This window comes from Anguilla rostrata, chromosome 1, assembly GCF_018555375.3.
Source record: "Anguilla rostrata isolate EN2019 chromosome 1, ASM1855537v3, whole genome shotgun sequence".
In the NCBI taxonomy this organism is placed as follows: Eukaryota; Metazoa; Chordata; class Actinopteri; order Anguilliformes; family Anguillidae; genus Anguilla; species Anguilla rostrata.
The window spans coordinates 49,096,879-49,116,756 of NC_057933.1; the positions used below are offsets into that span (position 1 = coordinate 49,096,879).

General features: G+C 47.0%; 1 protein-coding gene across 1 annotated transcript in view; it reads right to left on the reverse strand.

The window, feature by feature from the left end:
• The window catches only part of erp44 (endoplasmic reticulum protein 44), a 32,269-nt gene that overhangs the window by 7,387 nt on the left and 5,004 nt on the right, over positions 1-19,878 (reverse strand). Inside the window, exons 2-9 of the mRNA XM_064339847.1 lie at positions 10,960-11,032; positions 10,172-10,211; positions 9,768-9,883; positions 6,941-7,125; positions 6,542-6,657; positions 6,201-6,258; positions 4,683-4,799; positions 296-407 (exon numbers count right to left, since the gene is read on the reverse strand). Coding sequence (XP_064195917.1) covers positions 296-407; positions 4,683-4,799; positions 6,201-6,258; positions 6,542-6,657; positions 6,941-7,125; positions 9,768-9,883; positions 10,172-10,211; positions 10,960-11,032 — 817 coding nt within the window. The remainder of the gene's footprint in view (positions 1-295; positions 408-4,682; positions 4,800-6,200; positions 6,259-6,541; positions 6,658-6,940; positions 7,126-9,767; positions 9,884-10,171; positions 10,212-10,959; positions 11,033-19,878) is intronic.

Below are 19,878 nucleotides of genomic sequence, written 5' to 3' on the forward strand. Positions count from 1 at the left end.
TGAGGATGACGGGGAGAGAAAAAGAGAGATGGAAAGAGGAACAACAGAAAACCAAGAGAGGGATAGAAAGAGAGAGACACAAGAGTCGTAAATAGGAGAGGGAGGGAGATGGAAAGATGAAAAGAAGGCATGATTAATGTTCAAGCTTACTTTCAGCTCAACATCTGGTTTAGTAGCAACAATCCTCATTTTACTTCGCACCATGACCCTCTAACCACAGTAGCTTCTTAAGTGTCCCCTCCTTCCCTAACCCACCTGGTGTGAGCTCCCCCTACAGGCCACTGATGCTCTGTACCTTTCTCACTGATGAGCTGCCGGGCCACCTCATGCTGGAACTTCTCCAGGCTCTCGCCGTCCTCCCTCTGGTGGAAGAGGATGAGGAAGGGGATCCCCTCTTCAGTGAGCTCCTGGAATGGGAAGGGGGGTAAGGGGTGTGGCAGCAGCACAGAGGAACAACAACTTTTATTCCATTGTTTGGTCACTTGCTTCCAGCCTCCTGTCAGACCAATGTCCCCACCATTTCAGGATTGCGACGTTTCAACATCCCAATAAAAGGCTCCAAACATAAATTACCCACCCCTTTCTCTCAGTACGGCCTTGTAAAAAAATTTTTATCAGGGCATATACTGCTAATACACCCTCACAACCTAACACTTGTGAACGTGAACGTGCATCCATCAGCACACTAATTTGGGAACTCAATGTGCTGTGATATACGAGTGCCAGGTTTGGGGAACAGGGGTGGTTGTGCAGCCGTGATATATATATGAGTTGGGAACCAGAAATGACAATGCTATGCAGAACCACAGGACAATAAAGACACAGAAAACAGCATCGTGTAGAGAGAAATGATTGGCGAGCACCGCCTGACTGATGAACCTGTAATATGTCAACAAGATATTTTATACAAGATGTAAATTTATGCTAGGCTCACTCAGGGTATAGGTCATTGTGTATATGCATCTGCCTGCAGGATCTCCTGCTGGTGAGCAGGGAGATTCATCCTGTTGTTCGTGTCTATTTGAACTGAACCTGTATGGGAATCTTTTGGGATAAATGCTGTTGAAAATTGTATGAGGAGTGAAACTGAGCAGGCAGTAGAGTATTTTACCGGGAATGGGGGGAGTATATATATATATATAGAGTTCAATGCATAAGGGAAAGTAAAATGTAGTTTAATAAATCATTTGTAGAATGGAACTGGACCAACACAAAGCCTAATGTTTAGGCAAAGTCTTTCTCCAAGAAGTGCTGATGTAGATGTTATTTTCCTACACACTGGACTGATTTATTATCCTATTCATCTTCATATCTTTATGAGAGACTGAGATTTTGGCACTGTAAATATTAAGTGTTGATCACACCTGAGCTTGCTGCATTTTTCTTTTCATTATAATCGAGGTAAAAAAATTTAACTGACGCCACTGATCACAAACAAGTGACCTGTTGTTTCAGCATTAAAAAATTGTCACCGGAAACTCATGAGATAGAGGAAAGACAAGAGGATGCAAGGGGATGTGGGCATTTTGGAGACGCCAGGAGGGGGGAGTGTGTGTGTGTGTGTGTGTGTATGTGTGCGTGTGTGTGTCTGCGTATGTGTGTCTGTGTGTGAGACTGTTGCTGGGTGATGCACAAATGGGAGTGTGAGGCAGCGATCCCAAACATGCTGCTTGGGCAAACAAGGCTTGGGGTGCACGCACACGCGCATACACACACACACACACACACACACGATACCGCTGCCCCTCAGAGATCGGGGGTGTCTGGGGACGGTGGCGCGGTGGGAAAAGTACACCAAGGGCCCAGCGGGGTGAGCTTCCGTCACTCACCTTTCACATGCTAACGAGCTAACGGCGCCGCTGTTTACCCAGGGTGGAGGGGCACTGCCTCTGCACTTTAAACTATTTCTGTGTCCCTGGCACTGCCCTGACTGCACGTAAAGGGGGCGGCAGAGGTAATACCATTACACCCTCCCCCCCCCTTCTTAACTCGGCCACTGGAGCTCAGTCCTGTGTTCTAGATCAAAGAGCCCGGCTCTTTCAGAGGTCAGGGACACGGCGCGAGAGAGCAGCGAATCGGCTGAGGGGCGCACGACCGCTTCCTGCTGTTTCGGCGGTTTCAAAGCGGCTTGTTATACCAGGTCTGAGAGCCAGAAATGAGGCAGCCGCCTTCTCTTAAATCCCTGCATTCTCCGAAACGGAGAAATGTCATAGCGCCGCATGTAGGAAAAGGGCAGGGCCAGACGATTCAATGCCGCCACCCCCCCCCCCCCCATCTCCCTGTCCCCGTCCCTTCCCAGCCTGCTTGGCGACGCTCCCGGATCAATAGGGACTGGCACTTGCCAATGCGATGTGGACAGGGAGGCCCGGCAAAACGAAAAGGACAGTAGTGAAAATCAATGGGCAGATGAGGGTGGGAGGAACAGACTTGGGACGTAGAAATATCGGAGTAGATTGTGACGTGTGGAGAGAGCAGCGGGAGAGGCTCAGAGAAGCCTCTGAGTCAGCCGTCTGACTGTCTGAGCAAGCGGATATCCGAGGGAGGGAGGGGTCGGGCTGTCTGACTGACTGAGATATTGAGATAGACTATAAGTCCGTATCCCGACCCGAACCCATTGGGGCCCGAGGGTATGCTGCGATTGGGCCAGGTATCGGATCTGTTTTTAGCTCTGCGACATTGAGTCAAAACGAGTATGGGCCCACTGCCAACCTGGAAATTTACAAATAGTAGCGTAGCAACCAGTTTTTCTAGTGTACCGTCATGCTCAACTAGCAAATCAAAACAGCCGTATTTGACAGCACCAAAGCAAAACCTTATCAGCAAAAAATTTAACAGAAGGAAGTACAGCACTAAAGCTAGCTGGCTACCGTGCTGTTTGTTGCAGAAGTGGAAGCGACAAACTTAAGGCCACGTTTAACGGAAGGAAAAACGTGCTTAATAAATGAGTATGAAATCTGAAATATGGCCGTTTTAATTTGCTAGTTGAGCAGAATGGTACACTGCAAAAACTAGAAGCTTTTCACTTGCGCCATCGTTAGCGAGTGCATATCTGAGGTATGGGATGGACTAACAGAATGAGCGAGTGGTGATCTGAGGTATGGGATGGACTAGCGGAGGGAAGGTGGGGTTATCTGAGGTATGGAGATAGACTAGCAGAGTGAGCGAGTGGTGATCTGAGGTATGGGATGGACTAGCAGAGTGAGCGAGTGGTTATCTGAGGTATGGGATGGACTAACAGAATGAGCGAGTGGTGATCTGAGGTATGGAGATAGACTAGTAGAGTGAGTGAGTGAGTGATTATCTGAGGTATGGAGATAGACTAACAGAATGAGCGAGTGGTGATCTGAGGTATGGGATGGACTAACAGAGTGAGCGAGTGGTGATCTGAGGTATGGGATGGACTAGTAGAGTGAGCAAGTGGTTATCTGAGGTATGGGATGGACTAGCAGAGTGAGCGAGTGGTGATCTGAGGTATGAGGATGGACCAGCAGAGTGAGCAAGCGGTTATCTGAGGTAGGGGGATGAACTACCAGAGTGAGCGAGTGGTGATCTGAGGTATGGAGATAGACTAGCAGAGTGAGCGAGTGGTGATCTGAGGTATGGAGATAGACTAGCAGAGTGAGCGAGTGGTGATCTGAGGTATGAGGATGGACTAGCAGAGTGAGCGAGTGGTTATCTGAGGTATGGGATGGACTAGCAGAGTGAGCGAGTGGTGATCTGAGGTATGGAGATAGACTAGCAGAGTGAGCGAGTGGTGATCTGAGGTATGAGGATGGACTAGCAGAGTGAGCGAGTGGATATCTGAGGTATGGGATGGACTAGCAGAGTGAGCGAGTGGTGATCTGAGGTATGGGATGGACTAGCAGAGTGAGCGAGTGGTTATCTGAGGTATGGGATGGACTAGCAGAGTGAGCGAGTGGTTATCTGAGGTATGGGGATAGACTAGCAGAGTGAGCGAGTGGTTATCTGAGGTATGGGGATGGACTAGCAGAGTGAGCGAGTGGTGATCTGAGGTATGGGGATGGACTAGCAGAGTGAGCGAGTGGTGATCTGAGGTAGGGGGATGGACTAGCAGAGTGAGCGAGTGGTGATCTGAGGTATGGGATGGACTAGTAGAGTGAGTGAGTGGTGATCTGAGGTATGGAGATAGACTAGCAGAGTGAGCGAGTGGTGATCTGAGGTATGGAGATAGACTAGCAGAGTGAGCGAGTGGTGATCTGAGGTATGGGATGGACTAGTAGAGTGAGTGAGTGGATATCTGAGGTATGGAGACAGACTAGCAGAGTGAGTGAGTGGTTATCTGAGGTATGGGATGGACCAGCAGAGTGAGCGAGTGGTTATCTGAGGTATGGGATGGACTAGCAGAGTGAGTGAGTGGTTATCTGAGGTATGAGGATGGACTAGTAGAGTGAGCGAGTGGTGATCTGAGGTATGGGATGGACTAGTAGAGTGAGTGAGTGGATATCTGAGGTATGGAGACAGACTAGCAGAGTGAGTGAGTGGTGATCTGAGGTATGGAGATGGACTAGCAGAGTGAGTGAGTGGTTATCTGAGGTATGGAGATAGACTAGCAGAGTGAGCGAGTGGTTATCTGAGGTATGGAGATAGACTAGCAGAGTGAGCGAGTGGATATCTAAGGTATGGGATGGACTAGCGGAGGGAAGGTGGGGTTGCGCACGTACCTCGCCATTCTCAAAGGTGATCTCGCGCACCAGGGGCACGCACTTGTCCTGGGCCCAAGCATACGTCAAGTCAAAGTTGGTGAGCGAACCCAGGAAAACCATGTCTGGCACAGTCTCCTGGAAGAGGAAAGAGTGAGTGAGTGAGCGAGTAAGACAGAAAGAGCCTGAATTTGGGACCACAAAGGGAAAGCAGGAAAGAGAGAAACAGTAGAGACAGAGGAGAAAAAGACAAGTAAGGGAAGGAGAAGGGAGAGCAATTGAGAAATACAAAAAAAAGATATACAGACGAAAGAGACAGAAAGAGAAAACTGGAGCACAGAGAGCATGAGATGGAAACTGTTTACAGAGAACACAGAGGTTGGGAGGAATAGAGAGACATAAGAGATGGAGAGAGAGACACTACAGAGAAGAATAAAGAAGAGGATGACACAGGGTAGGCCAACACCAGAAACATCCACGGTAGTTTTACAACTGGAAGAAAAAAAAATTTGAAAACAATGTAAATGCCACTCTGCTGAGACTCCTGAACATAACAGCGATTGGTTGATCTGAAGGTAGGGTCGTGTACGCAAGAAACACAAATGCGGATACCATAAATTAGATTACATAAATTGACATTTTATAGAAATTGATATTGACAGTTATTATTGCCCTTTATTGATCACAGGAAAACAAAAAACAAAAAAGGGCAAATGCATATGGCTGGGCTTTTCAGTTGGTTATGCAAGAAGCCTAAGCACCATACAACAGACACCGTCTTCTCCAAATTACACGGTGGGATTGGCTAAACAATGCAGACGATGCTAACATCATTCAGTTTTGTTTACTGCAACCCATGGAACTCCTGACAGGGAGCAACTTGGCACATAACAAATTACCAAACCATGCCTGTATTTAAAAGGAGACGCCATCTATTTGACTGACAGTAAATGTCATTTCTAAATTCTCCCTGCCACAGTCAGGTAGTTCAGATGTGGTTCTTCAACCATATTATGGGTTCTGAATACCAGCCCCAGTAGACCAAGATGCAAAGCAACTATGCATATGATGATTTGGACATGAATCGGACCAAGAGATTGGTAATCGATTACCTGGACTGGAATTGAAAGGATTAATTATAAAACCAACTGAAGAAAAATACAGATGCATTCCTTCTCATGAATATTCACAAGTGAGAACCCGCAAACCCTGCATAAAATAACAGGCAATTCACTGACATCAATGTTCCAGCCTGAAAATGTGTATGAATGTCAATCACTTTGCAGGGAGTCATTACTTACACTGAACGTGTAAACCAGAGTTTAATAGAGTGCTTTAGGGGCTAAAAGCAACGTTTGAATATTTGAATGTTAGAGTATTAAATCAAAACGCACAATCCTTCGGACTGAGGGAGAGAAGCGGAGAGGCCGTAGGGACACAGAGGAGGAGGAGGGTGAGGGAGTGTGTGAGTGAGAGAGAGAGACACACAAAGACAGAGAGAGAGAGAGAGAGAGAGAGAGTGAGAGATGGCACACTCACCCCAATTGGCTTGTAGATCACATTGTCTCCACTGAACCTCTCTGGCTTGGACACATCCCTGAGAACGGAGGGGGAAAAAAATCAACTCTGAGGATCAATCCACAGGCTAATCTCGACGCTGCTGGCATAATGATAGCGCTGCGGTTGCTCTGACACAGACAACAGGCCGAACAAATAAATAAATAAATAACGGCCATCTGCTGCGACTGATCTGGGGACGTGGGCGCAGGACAGCGTGCGTACGCACGCGTGAATCCACGCACGTGCGCGCACGCACACACACACGCACACGCGAGCGCGTGTGAGCTCAGCACAGCGGCGGCGTGACGCAGGACACTGACCCATAGGCAGCCAGGAAGACGCAGTCATCCCGTAAGATGTTGGCCACCTTCTCGAACGTGTGGTAATTCTCCGTGTCCTTCTGCTCGAAGTAACCAATGATGGTGCGTTTACTTCGCTACAGAGAGAGAGAGAGAGAGGGAGAGAGAGAGAGACACCTCAGCCACTGTTACAGATACAACCCCAGTGCTGTCAGTGCCAGCATGCTGTGTGTACATGGGAATGAATGAGTGAATGTACCTCCGTAAGTACACGCGCAGGCATGTTTGCCTGTGTTAATGAATGTGATTGTGTGACTGTGTATGTAGGGGTGCTTGTATTTGTGCGTTTCAGAGCGTGTGTGTGTGTATACCCGTGTGTATATTTGAGTTTGTGTGTGTGTGCGCACCGCGGCTCCTCACGTCAATAGTGGTGATCTCCTCCAGGCTCTGCACCTCCTTCACTGGGTCCACCTTCTGCTGGCGGATGAAGTCAGCGATGGCCGACACCGACCTCTGACCCCGGTACTCCCTCTTCATCATCATGCCATTGCGAAAGAGCTTGAGGGTGGGGTACTTGCTGATGCGGTAACGCTGCGCAATGTCGGCTGAGAGAGAGAGAAAGAGCAAGTCAAGACCACACCTTAGCAATTGAAAGAGGTAGCCATAAAAAGTCACGGTTGCCCAAAGAGGAATGCTTATGTGGTGACTGGAAGCAGGGAGAGGCAAAGGCAAACGCACTTCCTCCTAGACTGAGAAACATTCTGAAATAAGGAAAACATATTTCTGCAAATTTTATTAAATTATAAAGTAAATGGTTTCTTCTCTTCTGACAAATCTAGAAAAGCTAGAAATCCTTCAAGAGAAGGGTCAACAGACCCACTCACAGCACAATATGTTTCAACCCGCCACAACCTGAGGGACAGTGAGTAATCGCCCAGCAAGAACATAACCGCTGTACAGATGAACAGTACAATGTGTTCTCTGGTCCACTTGCAAATATAATAACTGGTGTCAATAATAACTACAGTCAATAGTTTTTTTAAATATTTGTTTTATATGAAATTGTTTATATTTCCAGCCAACAAAGCATATTCAGTTGAACTGAGAGAGAGAGAGAGAGAGAGAGAGAGAGAGAGAGACAGACAGACAGACAGAAACAGAGAGACAGAAAGAGACAGACAGTCCGTCAGTGGGTCTGTGCCACATCAGAAGCAGTGAGAGGAATCCCACTGCTGACTCTAGCTTTCCCCCAGAGAATCCAGCTTAAACACAGCTAAGCTATCACGCTATTCCCTGACAAGTTGAAACAGGGCTGATCCCCAGCCCTGGCAGAAGGCTTCTCTGCAGTCAGGCTGCCGCAGACGGAGCCCAGCCCCGGAGTTTCCCTGCCGGTGGATTCAGAGCGCTGGGCTGTTCCGCTGCACGAGTGGCTGGGTTACTCATGCACAGAGCCTGTGTACCAGCCCCTGGGCTATACAGCCTCACATCCGATATCTCACACCCAAACCAGGGTATAGAGACATCCACAAAGTCCTTATGAGCGAGTCCTCATTAATCAATTTATTTTCAATTCATTAATTTTGATACCGTCTCCTAAATAGCTGTGCTGTAAATGGTTGGTTTGAGGTGTGTTTTTATTGAATTCTACCACAAACAAATTTCCCTCTCTGGGATAAGCTAAGTTTTCTACTACTATTACTGTTGGAGTTGAATCTCGAGGGCAGTCACTAGTTTCGTGCCCTGTTCATGCCTCTAGTATAGATTCAGCTTCACATGACCAGATCCATGTTCAGAATTATAAGCATTTACCTTCGTTACCTGCTGTCTGATCATAATGTTAAGACGCAATTCACAAATGACATCAGAAACCACTTCCAGAAACAAATCCACTGTAAGAGATGGACTGCTTTGAAATAACCACGCAGAATAAAATAACCATGCGAAATCACAACTATTTCTGTTGTTTGGCCAAAGGTTCCAGGTGTCTCTCTTCGTCAAATGTACACTTTGTGTATGTGAGCGACTGGGCCTTTTTTTTAACGCCACTGTTGAGATGTGACATCAGTGAGCTCACCAATCACAGAGATGAAAGATGGCCCCCCAGCAGAGGGTTAAAAATTCTCCAAAGACGTCCCTTTTTCTAGGCGCCGTGGGGGTCTTCCCCCCACGAAACCGCACCCCTCCCGTTCATCCCTGCCCCTAACCCTCCCGCCACCCCCTCCCACACCCCCCACCCCGCTGGGCCCCTTTAAGCTGCCTGGGACTTCAGAGGGGACTGCAGTTTTGTCATTAGCCATCAAACACTTTGCAGGTCATCAATAATTCTGTTTAATTTGCTTTATCTCAAAGGCTGAGCCTGGCTGCGGCCTGCGTTGGTTTAGCCCGCGTGTGTGTGTGTGAGCGGGAAGGCGGGGCATCGCTGCAAGCAATGCGTGTACGCCTGCGGGCATCATGAACGTGCGTCTGTATGTATGCGTGTGTACGCCTGCGGGCACCATGAACGTGCGTCTGTATGTATGTGTGTGCAACTGCGTGTGTATGTGCGTGTACGCCTGCGGGCATCATGAACGTGCGTCTGTATGTATGCGTGTGTATGTGCGTGTGTATGTGCGTGTACGCCTGCGGGCACCATGAACATGCGTCTGTATGTGTGTGTGTGTATGTGCGTGTACGCCTGCGGGCATCATGAATGTGCCTCTGTACGTATGTGTGTGCAACTGCGTGTGTATGTGTGTATGTGCGTGTACGCCTGCGGGCATCATGAACGTGTGTCTGTGTGTATGCGTGTGTATTTGCGTGTACGCCTGCGGGCATCATGAACGTGCGTCTGTATGTATGCGTGTGTATGTGCGTGTACGCCTGCGGGCATCATGAACGTGTGTCTGTGTGTATGCGTGTGTATTTGCGTGTATGCCTGCGGGCATCATGAACGTGCAGTAGTGTCCGGGTGTGTATGTGCGTGTATGCCTGCGGGCATCATGAACGTGCGTCTGTACGTATGTGTGTGTAACTGCGTGTGTATGTGCGTGTATGTGTGTGTGCAAACTGGTGGGCACCCAGCAATGATTGAATGTGGATGTGCATGTGCACATGCACGCGCACAAGTTTGTGTGTGTACACACGAGTGTATGTGTTTCTGTGTTTGTGTGTGTGAGAGAGTACGTGTGTGCATCTGAGCCTGCGGTGTATTGCTTATGCGTGTTGCTGGCGTGTTGCTAGCGGGTGGAGGGAGACGTGCGAGACTCACAGTGTTGATCGCAGTCCACACGCGCAAACACCACCTGCGTGAGGTCGGGGTACTCTTCACGGACCACATTGGAGGCCTCCTCAAAGATGGGGTGCAGCATCTGACTGAACCGGCACCTGGACACCACACCGCGCCCCACGCACACAAACACACACACGCGCAGGCATACGCACAGACATGTGCAGACGCGCACGAGAGCAGAGGGACATTAGAGAGAAAAATCTGACTTTCAATTAAAGCATTCTGTGCTGTCAGTCACACTACAATTATCACTCCGGGCATGCACGATTGATTTTGCACATTGATTATCTGATCTTGTACAGTAAGTAGGTTTTACAGAAGTTTGATGGATAACTGCGCCAGCTATGTCTCATAGGGGGGGCATCGAATATCTCTGTACTCACCAGTCTGCATAAAAATTCACTAATGCAACTCCAGCATTGTCTGCAAGGAAAAATACACAAATCTATTATATGAAATGCTAAAAAAAGAAATGACAGGCAAACAACATGGCACTTCTTTTAGCTTCTTCTGATTTGCACGTCCTGCGTTTTCAGCCGCAGCTTGCTGACCTCGCAGCCGCCTCTCCCTGCGGTATTTGTCAGCCGCAAGCATTGCCGCGACCTCCGCCAGGGCACGCGCTCTCCTGCGGAACGTGTGAAGTCGCTCCTTCCTTTCATAACGCAGTCCGCAAGCTGAGCTCGCGCAGACCCAAGGAAGGAGTACGACACGTGTACAGCATAAGCAGCCAGACTTCTGGCATCACAGCTGGCCAGCAGGGGTCACTGGTGAGCAATGAGATATGGTCATCCCAGCAAACTGAATCTCTCCCATTTCTGGGTGACGCTACAACCAGCTGTGCACCACCCTGTGGGACTGCTGGGCAGTCGGCTCTGGCACACACAGGATTTGATGCCAGACTGTGGGGCAAAGCCAAACACCACAGCAGTCTTAACAGGGTGAGCCACCCAGCAGTCAACAACATGGATTTTCTCTTTTTTTAACCCCCGACACACATAAACAAACATTCACCCATGCAGCAGAACATTGCAAATTGCAGGTAGAACCTAAACACACAGGTAAGGTTCCCACACTGCCTCTCGGCAACCAGTACAGTTCAGCCGCCCTTTCAAGAAAGACTCTGCAATGCCCCGCCTCCAAACCCACAAATATGCAGAGGTTCGTTACTCACTTAAGATCTCGTCGATGTTTCCTGGATCGAGGCTGGTTATTTCACTTCTCACCGGAGTGTAGAGCCCCGCTACCTGTAGATGGCAAGAGCAAACAGACTAAAGCCAGGAAGGCAGACAGCGCCACCTGAGGGTAGCTGTTCCACATTGTGAAAAATGACTTCAACTGACAACTGTTTTTGCAAAACTCTGGGTAGCTAACAGAAGCCACAGCAGTTATTTTGCATTACACCACACTGCCTCAAACCCACAGTCCTGAATCCCTGTGATAGAATGTCTGTGAATAGGCAAGTGAGTCATGATCTGAGTAATGCACACTATCCAGTTAAATGACAGTATATGCCACGAGTATATACTCATGTAAACGTAATGGACAATAAAGTTATCTTATCTTATAAACGAGTGGCTAGTGGGACAGCATGCAACCACTGCTGCATTCAAGATGGATGTTGAACTCTGCTAGGACTTTACCCAGTATTCCTAAGGGGTGGTTTTCACGCTTGGGGATCAGTAGATCGACAGGGACAAGGATGGGGGTCGAGAAGCCCCCGTCCCTCAGAAAATGGACAAAAAATGTACACCTGACTGAATCAACCATTTACAGTGCAGCATGGTGCAAAAAGCACTTCACGCTGGTCTGCAATTTGGTATCAAATGTTCCCTTCCTGTGTGTGTATGTGTGTGTGTTTGTGTGTGAGTTTGTGTGCATGCAAGCATGTGTGTTTTGGTTGAAAACAAAACAGCTGAACAAACAAACTGCTGGTCAAGTCCATGAGTTTCACAGCCATCAGTGAAATACAAATAACCATTCTAATCCACACCTTTGCTTGAATAAAGCAAAGATGTGGATATAAGGAATTGTTTCCCTATGTGGCTCTGGGCAAAGCTATTAATTTTAAAGGAAGAGGATTCTTTATAAATGAAATGTGCCACATCAAGGTTGTGACAGGAGAGTGTAACTGAGCCATCTGACCAATTATGAACGAGTAAAAACGATTAAGGGCTTAAACATATGAACCACTGACAGTGTGAAATCTGTGCACAGTGGATCCTTGTTAGTTTGATGACACTGACAGGGTTACACACAGCAGATAGTGCTGAGTACTGAGCAAATGGAACTGGATCTCTAATCTGTCTGTCAGGCTCTCTCTCCCTCTCTTTTTTGGTCTCTCTCAATCACACTCTCTCTTTTTTGGGCTCTCTCACTCGCTCTGGTTCTCTCTCTCTCGCGCTCACACACACTCTTGCTTACCCCCTCTCTCTCTCTCTCTCTCTCTGAACCTGAATGACAAGAGGTGGCCTGCAGCTATGTGTGCCCGAAGACTGCGCGAATAATAAATAAATAATTATGAGCAGGAAAAACATCCCCGAGGTTAGTGGACGGTCGATTTTATTTATCGTTTCACTTGCGCTTCCCGCACCCGCCCGGCGTCCATTTCGCCAGCTCCGAGCGACGGCGCTCCAGAACAGGTGGCTGAGCAATGATTGATCCGAGTGATCAATGGAGGCTTCGCACTCACCCGACGGGGGGGGTGGGGGCGGTCAGGGAGGAGAGGCGAAGTCACCAAAAGCAGCTAAAAACAGCCCTGAACACAAGCAAGCCTAACCTTTACCCGAGCCACAAAAAAATAATAGTTAATAGTTACTCATTACGGCATTAATCCCTTTCATTCCCTTAAAGGCTTTCAAGGTAAAGCGAGCACTTTCAGGTCATTTTCTCATTGTAGGCCATTTTGTAAGTGCCTTTCATGTCTCATCAAAAAGATTTAGGTTCCTGTGAAGATTTTTTTCCCAAAATGACATTAAAAATGTCTATTGTGTTATTTTAATTAAATTACAAATTGCCAACCAACTTAAAAAGCTTCTCGATTCGAAAAGGACACTGGACTTTAAGAATAATTTGATCTTTGCCAATCGCGAGAGTCATGTGACCCGGTTCATGCTGAGCAGATCCAGGTGTAAAGTGTAAAGCACTGTAGATACTACTGGTGTGCAATTCTGCCATTTAGTAAAGCAAGAGGAACAGGTTTGTATGCAATGTCCTGCCCCTAAAACATACAGTAGTAAAGGTAGTTATCCTAAATGCCGTTCGTGTACAAACATTGGTTCAGGAGCTCCGGTCTCCTCAACTCAACAAAGCACTGTTTGCTTTGTTTGTGTCGTTTGTTTTGTCTGTTCACCTAACAGCAGCCCCACTTGGAAACCACTACCCCTTAAGGAGTCATTCGTTTTCGGTTCTGAATAGAAATGGCCGTATACACAAAGTCAAAGCAGACGCGTAAAGCCAGAGGACAAAGGGTCAAGGGGTGAACCCTGGCCCGATGTTGCCAATTCCTGGGCCAGGACAACAAGAGAGTAATTCAGTCTGAGTGCCTCACAGCTCCTGTGCACACCACAAGTGCAGGCTGCTCCCTGTAACACACACAGATATGGCTAGCAGTTTGAGTTTGAGCTTGCCATTGTGTAACCATGACCAGGATTCCACTGCAGCAGAATACGGGTCTAATTGGCTTGGTAGCGGGGACTTAAGTCAGCCACAATTCAAGTTATTAGTGCGTAACCCCTAGTCACTTACCAGGACCCTAAAGGACAGCAGTTGTGGATGAGAGATACACGACCTCGTGGGGAGGGGGAGGGGGAAGGATTGGGTATACGCTGCACACATGATTGTGCTTCCAAGTCACAATGCCTGTCTGTACTGACCCCCAGGTGTGGAATGAACTCTCCGTGGTGGCAAGGACACCAGAATAGCTGGTCATTTTCCAGCACAGACTGCAAACCTTCCTCTTCAGAGAGCATCTTGAATTCCCTCCAATCCCCACCACCTTTATTATATGCAATTAACTTGGGTTATTTTGGAATTCTGACGGCTTTTAAGACTTCTCATGGATGCTGTCTGTATGCATTTAGGACTTTTAAAATGCTTCCAGGTTAGCAAACACAATTTCTATTTACTTCTTCAGTGATTTTGCTTTAGTATACACTCACTAGTCTGGGAGTACTGTATGCCACGTCTAGCGCCACGGTACATATTACTCAGGAGGATGCACTCACTATCTTTTGCATTGTATGCTGCTCTGGAGCGTCTGTTGACTTAATGCAGGGCAACGTAGATACCCCAGATCGGAAGTAGCTCAACTCATGTAGTGCAACACTGCTGTGTGGTGTGCAGTGTGAAAACAGTCTCTGAAGAATCCAAGGGAACAGTGCATGTGCTGGTACTGCAGGCATGAAATTGTAGTCTTGACCACTGAGGATGTGTGGAGGGAGGCTTGGAGAAGTTGGCTGTCATAAATGTCGACAGAAGGCCTCTGTTTCAATCAGAGGAAGACATTTCAGCGATATCTAAACACCTGTGGGTGACACATGGGGAGCAGAGGTGTCTGCCTAATGTCTTTGCTGACTGGCAGACAGCTGAGGTATGCAAAAAATAATAAAAACACTTTTCATTATTTGACTGGTGGTGCAAGCCATTTAACCTGAAGACATCTCAAATATAGCATAAGTGCTTCCACAAGCAGATCTTCCCATAAATGTTCCTCGGAGTGCTTTTCAAAATGGTCTCAAGTCAAAATAACTCTGGCAGTATTTCAGTCCTGAAACTGTGTGCCTAAAACAATGACTTCTCAAAACGATCATCATTAAAACTGCATCCAGTGCACACAGGAGCAGCCTGTAAAGCCAGATAAGAAAGAGCACACATTCTGCAGCATCTTTGTCTTCTGCTATCATATTAATGTTGCATTCCCTTCCATGTACAACACTTCCCTTGGGAAATGCTCATTTCTGCAAACACGCACAGAGCAGGATGAGACGGCTCCATGTCTCGATGACCTTGGTGAATATAAAGACCGCAAAACTTAAGACTGGATTTCCTTTAGACTTGAAATAATTATTTGCGAACCGATAAACTACGGTTGTGCACGCCCCCACCCCATCACAAATGTACCTAGAAAGCAGGCCTGGATGCTGAGTGAGCTGATCAACCAGAAAATGCACCCCCTCCCTCCCTCGGAGAATCCTGCCCACACAAAGTTTGAGCTGGTTTTACTTGGGAAATGTGGAAGATTTAGGGGCCTAATTTCATATAGGATCTGATTACCATCTGCTGAATGCAAGTGCCTACCTTCCACACATCTACACATCTTCCACAACATATGTTTCTCAAGCAAACTGCCACTTTAAAATTGCAGTAGCGGTATAAATAAACCTTTAGATATGCCGCTAACCAATACTGAAAACGATGAGGAAAAAACCAATTCAAACTAAAACAAACCGGCAAGGAGCTGAAACCGAACAAAGGTGACTGGACAGCTCGTGGAGCGCTGGCTCTTTAAAGGCGAATGGCAGATAAATAATACGTTTCTCCCTGGAACAGCTGCTCGGCAGAGACCCGGGTTCATACAGCGCTTTACACTCTAGACGCGCTCCACATCACCGAATCTGGGCTGAACGCTTCTTTATCCTGGCCTGTTTTCGCCCGGGCGGTATTCTCCAGGGGCCTGGCTGAGGTGCACATCTTTTTTCTAGGTCTCCTTTTTTTCGAAGCGGAGCTGGGGTCCCCCCTGGGACGCCCCAAGGATGAGGAAGGTTAATAACGGCGAGGCGGCCCCGCCCGGTTCGAGAGACGAGAGGCTTAGCCAGAGCGCCCCCCTCCCCAAAGGGACAAGGCGAGCCTCCCAGCGGCACACCCATCATCATAATGAGCTGTTTGCGCCCTGCTTGCGGTTCGCCTCTCATCGCCTTCCCACCGCAAGGTGAAAAGCGTAGATACAGCTACACCTAGACCACCTTCTCAAAAGGCAACCAAATCTGTCGTTGGCATGGCGTTTGTAAGCTCTGCAAGCCTGAAGCTTGCAGCGATGTCATTCTTGAGCTAACCTCGCTTGTCAGACTCATAATCTGCAGTCCTAAGACGTGTCTGGGAGCATCTTGTTAAGGCGCTGGTCTACACGTAGATTCAACAGAGGAATCTCTTCAGTCTTCATTGGGTCTTCTGTATAGAGCTGTATGGCAGCAGTGTAGCATATTGGGCAAGGAGATGGTTTTACGATTCCCGTGATGGGCACTGCCGTTGTACCCTTGAGCAAGGTACTTAACCTGCATTGCTTCAGTATATATCCAGCTGTATAAATGGATGCAATATAATTGCTATGTAGAATGTTGTTTAAGTTGCTCTGGATAAGAGTGTCTGCTAAATGCCTGTAATGTAAGCTCATTCTTTCTCAGATTAAACTCACAGGATCAGTTTAATAAGTGGAAATAAATGAGGGGTGACAGACCAGTGGATGGCAGAATGTTTCCTTGAGTCAGTCTCTCTCACACACACACACACTCTCTCCCTCCTCTCTCCCTCCCTTTTACCCACAGTGCACCGCTCTCCACACTGACCACAGGGCCTTTAGTGCACCGCAGAAGCAGACTGTCTCTGAAAATAACTCAGGCAGAGACATCCACCCAGTTCCACAATCTCAGACCCGCTTCAGTGCAACAAAGCTACTGTACCGAGTAACTACCTCCCAGGCACTGTCTGCGCTACATCTAAACAGCAAACAGGAACAATCAGAGGGAAAAACAAGAGAAAAACAGTGTGCTCTTACCTGACTGTTGTACAGGGGGGGACTGTTGTAACTGTCACAAGTCTAAGACGTGCATTACTGTAGGGCACTGTTTGGGCAACAACATTTGAAACTAGACGTTTTATAGGGCCAAACCCTAAACAGGACACGGCAGCTGTACCCTGCAGACAGGAGTTTTTTTTAACTGCTTCAGAAAACAGTGACACCAATTTGTATCTCGATAGTATGTTGGCCTAAAAGGTGAGTCTTGGATAGAGGCAGATATTTTAAACGGAAAAAGCGTGCTGTGAGCAGCGTCAGTGCTTGTGTCAGTGCTGGTGTCAGTGGTGAGGCAGAGTAAAGCAGAGTCATGCTGCTCTGTGCGTACCTCAGGCCTGATGTAAGCTAGGCGTTTCCCGTAGCAATCCTCTTCTCCCTTAGCCTGGGTGTTGTGTGCTCTAAGACATCACAGCCAAGAATACCTCCACCCTCATACGTCATCAAGACTCCCGTAAACAACACGCTCCCTTACAACACACTGAGACACTCCCCTACATGACACTGAGACTCTCCCTTACAGGACACTGAGACCCTCCCCTACAGGACACTGAGACCCTCCCCTACATGACACTGAGACACTCCCCTACATGATACTGAGACTCTCCCTTACAGGACACTGAGACTCTCCCCTACATGACACTGAGACACTCCCCTACAGGACACTGAGACCCTCCCCTACAGGACACTGAGACCCTCCCCAACAGAACACTGAGACACCCCCCTACATGACACTGAGACTCCCCTACATGACACTGAAATGCTCCCCTACATGACACTGAGACTCTCACTCCAGCCCAGACTGATGGGTTTCTGCCCTTCCTGTGATGGGTCTACAGGGATTATCCACTGACCTGTTTTTTTTTTTTTCCTTTTGTAGGATGACGAGGTTGGAAAAAGGGACGTTGTTGAGTTTTACGCATGGTTTCAGGCTCCTGACGGCATTATTAGCATGACGTTAGTGCTGTGGTAATACTGCAGACCCAGCCTAGGCCTGGAGCAGCAGGATGACTGGGAGCCCAAAACAACACATCCTTGCCAATTCTTTAAAAAAAGATTTTTTCTCTCCCTCCTGTTTTTCCATCATAACTTTTTAAAGAGCCATGTTATTCATAAATATGGTGGTACAGTAGAGACATCATGGGAGACAAAACCGACATCTAAAACAAGGCTACCAGGTCACCGGTACCACTGTCACATCACTGGATGTGAGTACCACTGGATGTGAGTCCAAAGCTCTTTGATGGAAGCTTTCTGTGGCAGACTACAGCTTCACCAGCTGCTCAAATCCAACCACGTGGACAGAGAGGAATACTTCCAAAACTTCTGCACTTTCCCATTTCAGTGCAGTGATAAGAGGGCTTGTATAGCGGAGGGCAGGCTGTAATCAAGCGCTTCACTGAGAGGGATTACTGTGCCAAGAGGAAGTGCAGAGTAAATGACACATATGCGCTCGCTCTCCCCCTCTCTCTCTCTCTCTCACACACACACCTCCTGCTGTTTGACATCCTGTTTCTCCACGTCACTCCCATAAAGCGCACTCTTGATGGCAAACCACCCAGTTCAGTTCAGAGCAGGTCTTATGCAGTCATGGGGGAGACAGAAGGCACTTCAGCCCAATAAGAAACGAGAGCTTTGTGAACACAAATGTGCAGAGTGCCGGTCAGCTGAACCAGTCCAATCACACTAGATGCATTATTGCACATGAACAATTACTCACATGCTATCTGATAACTGCAACGAAGCAAATCGAGGCTAAAAATATAATTAAGATGAACCCAGGCATCCAAGAGAGGCCAAATCAGGTGAAGGGTCACCCAGCAGTCGGCGTTATAGAGAAATAAATATAAGAAATAAAACTGAAGGAAGTGGAGAAAAATTTGTCTTTTGAATTTTTAAAATATGTTAATCATATACGTTAAATTATAAATGTATATCTATAAAAACATTTTTAAAACACAGAAAAACACAGCCACTGCTTATTCAGTATTTGGGAAAGCAGATCAAATGCATTCATTAGATGCCTTTTATGTGAGCAAATGCAGTGCTATTGATGGTAATGCCAGTGTTGACAGTTTACTTTTCAGAATGTAGGCCAGTAGGCAACCAAACCAGTTCTGTGTATTTTCCACCTACTTCGTCTCCATTTTTGAGGTGGAGGCCCACAGCTTTCAAATGGACTAACGCACTGCAGGAAACAGGAAGGTCAACTTGCCCTGTAGAGACAGCTGTCCAAAAGGAGGGCTCATAACAAATGACCCGCATTACGGACATGTACATTAAGGGGCAGGTGTGGGCATCGCTGCTCTTCGACACCTGAACATCGGTCTAAGCTGCCTGTGTCTGGGAGCGCCTTTTCTGCTCTGTTTACACTATGCGGGCTTACTGTCTGAGTGACAATGATGCGGCCTCTTCCCAGGGGTTCAAACACAGACTCTGCCTCAAACACAGACTTCAGCCCAGTATCATTTTATAAATAAAATGTCCATGAATTGCTACCTGAATCTAAAAAGCACAAATATTTCTCCCTGAGTGACATTATAGTTTGGCGTGCACTACCAGCTGCTTCTTGTTTTATCTTGCTCACATGCAGCCCTCAGGCTGGGCGATATGGCCTAAAATTTATATCAAAATATATTTTGAATTTTGGACAATAACAATATATATCACGGTATAAATATTTTTTCCTCCTAATTTCAACAGAACATGATTTAAATGGAAAACAAGACTCAGGGATAACTATTCTCTGGAGTAAACAATAAGGTTATTATTAATGAACCATTACTGTTTTTTTATATAAAAGAGAAGCAAGCACCCATGTGTTTTTATTGGCCTATCAGCCACGAGGCTTAGCAAGCAGAGACACAATCGGTGTGAACAATATCTTTTCCAGGTCTCGACAGTAATAACTTTTTCATCAGTGTTCTATTTGCCCCAGGTACATTTCCACTGGCCCAGCTGACAAAATAAATATAACCACTTTTTAAAGGAGATTATACAAACTATTTGCATTAAAAAGTGCCAAAACACCAATCTACAACACTGGTTTAAAAAATGTGGTCCTTTAATTAAATACGAACGTGTCAATCGCCACGGCCAAATTAAGGAAAAGCTTCATATTTCTGAGTAGTTTCGATAACACACAAATTTTGGAAATCATGGTGAGAATTTTGAGGTGAGACACTTGCAATTTAACTAAAGAGAAAACATTTACAGCAGAAATAATATAATCAGCCAATGTACTTAAGTTTGTTCTCTTAATTGCTTGTAGCTTGCTAGCAACAAATAAAGGCATGAATTGGCAAG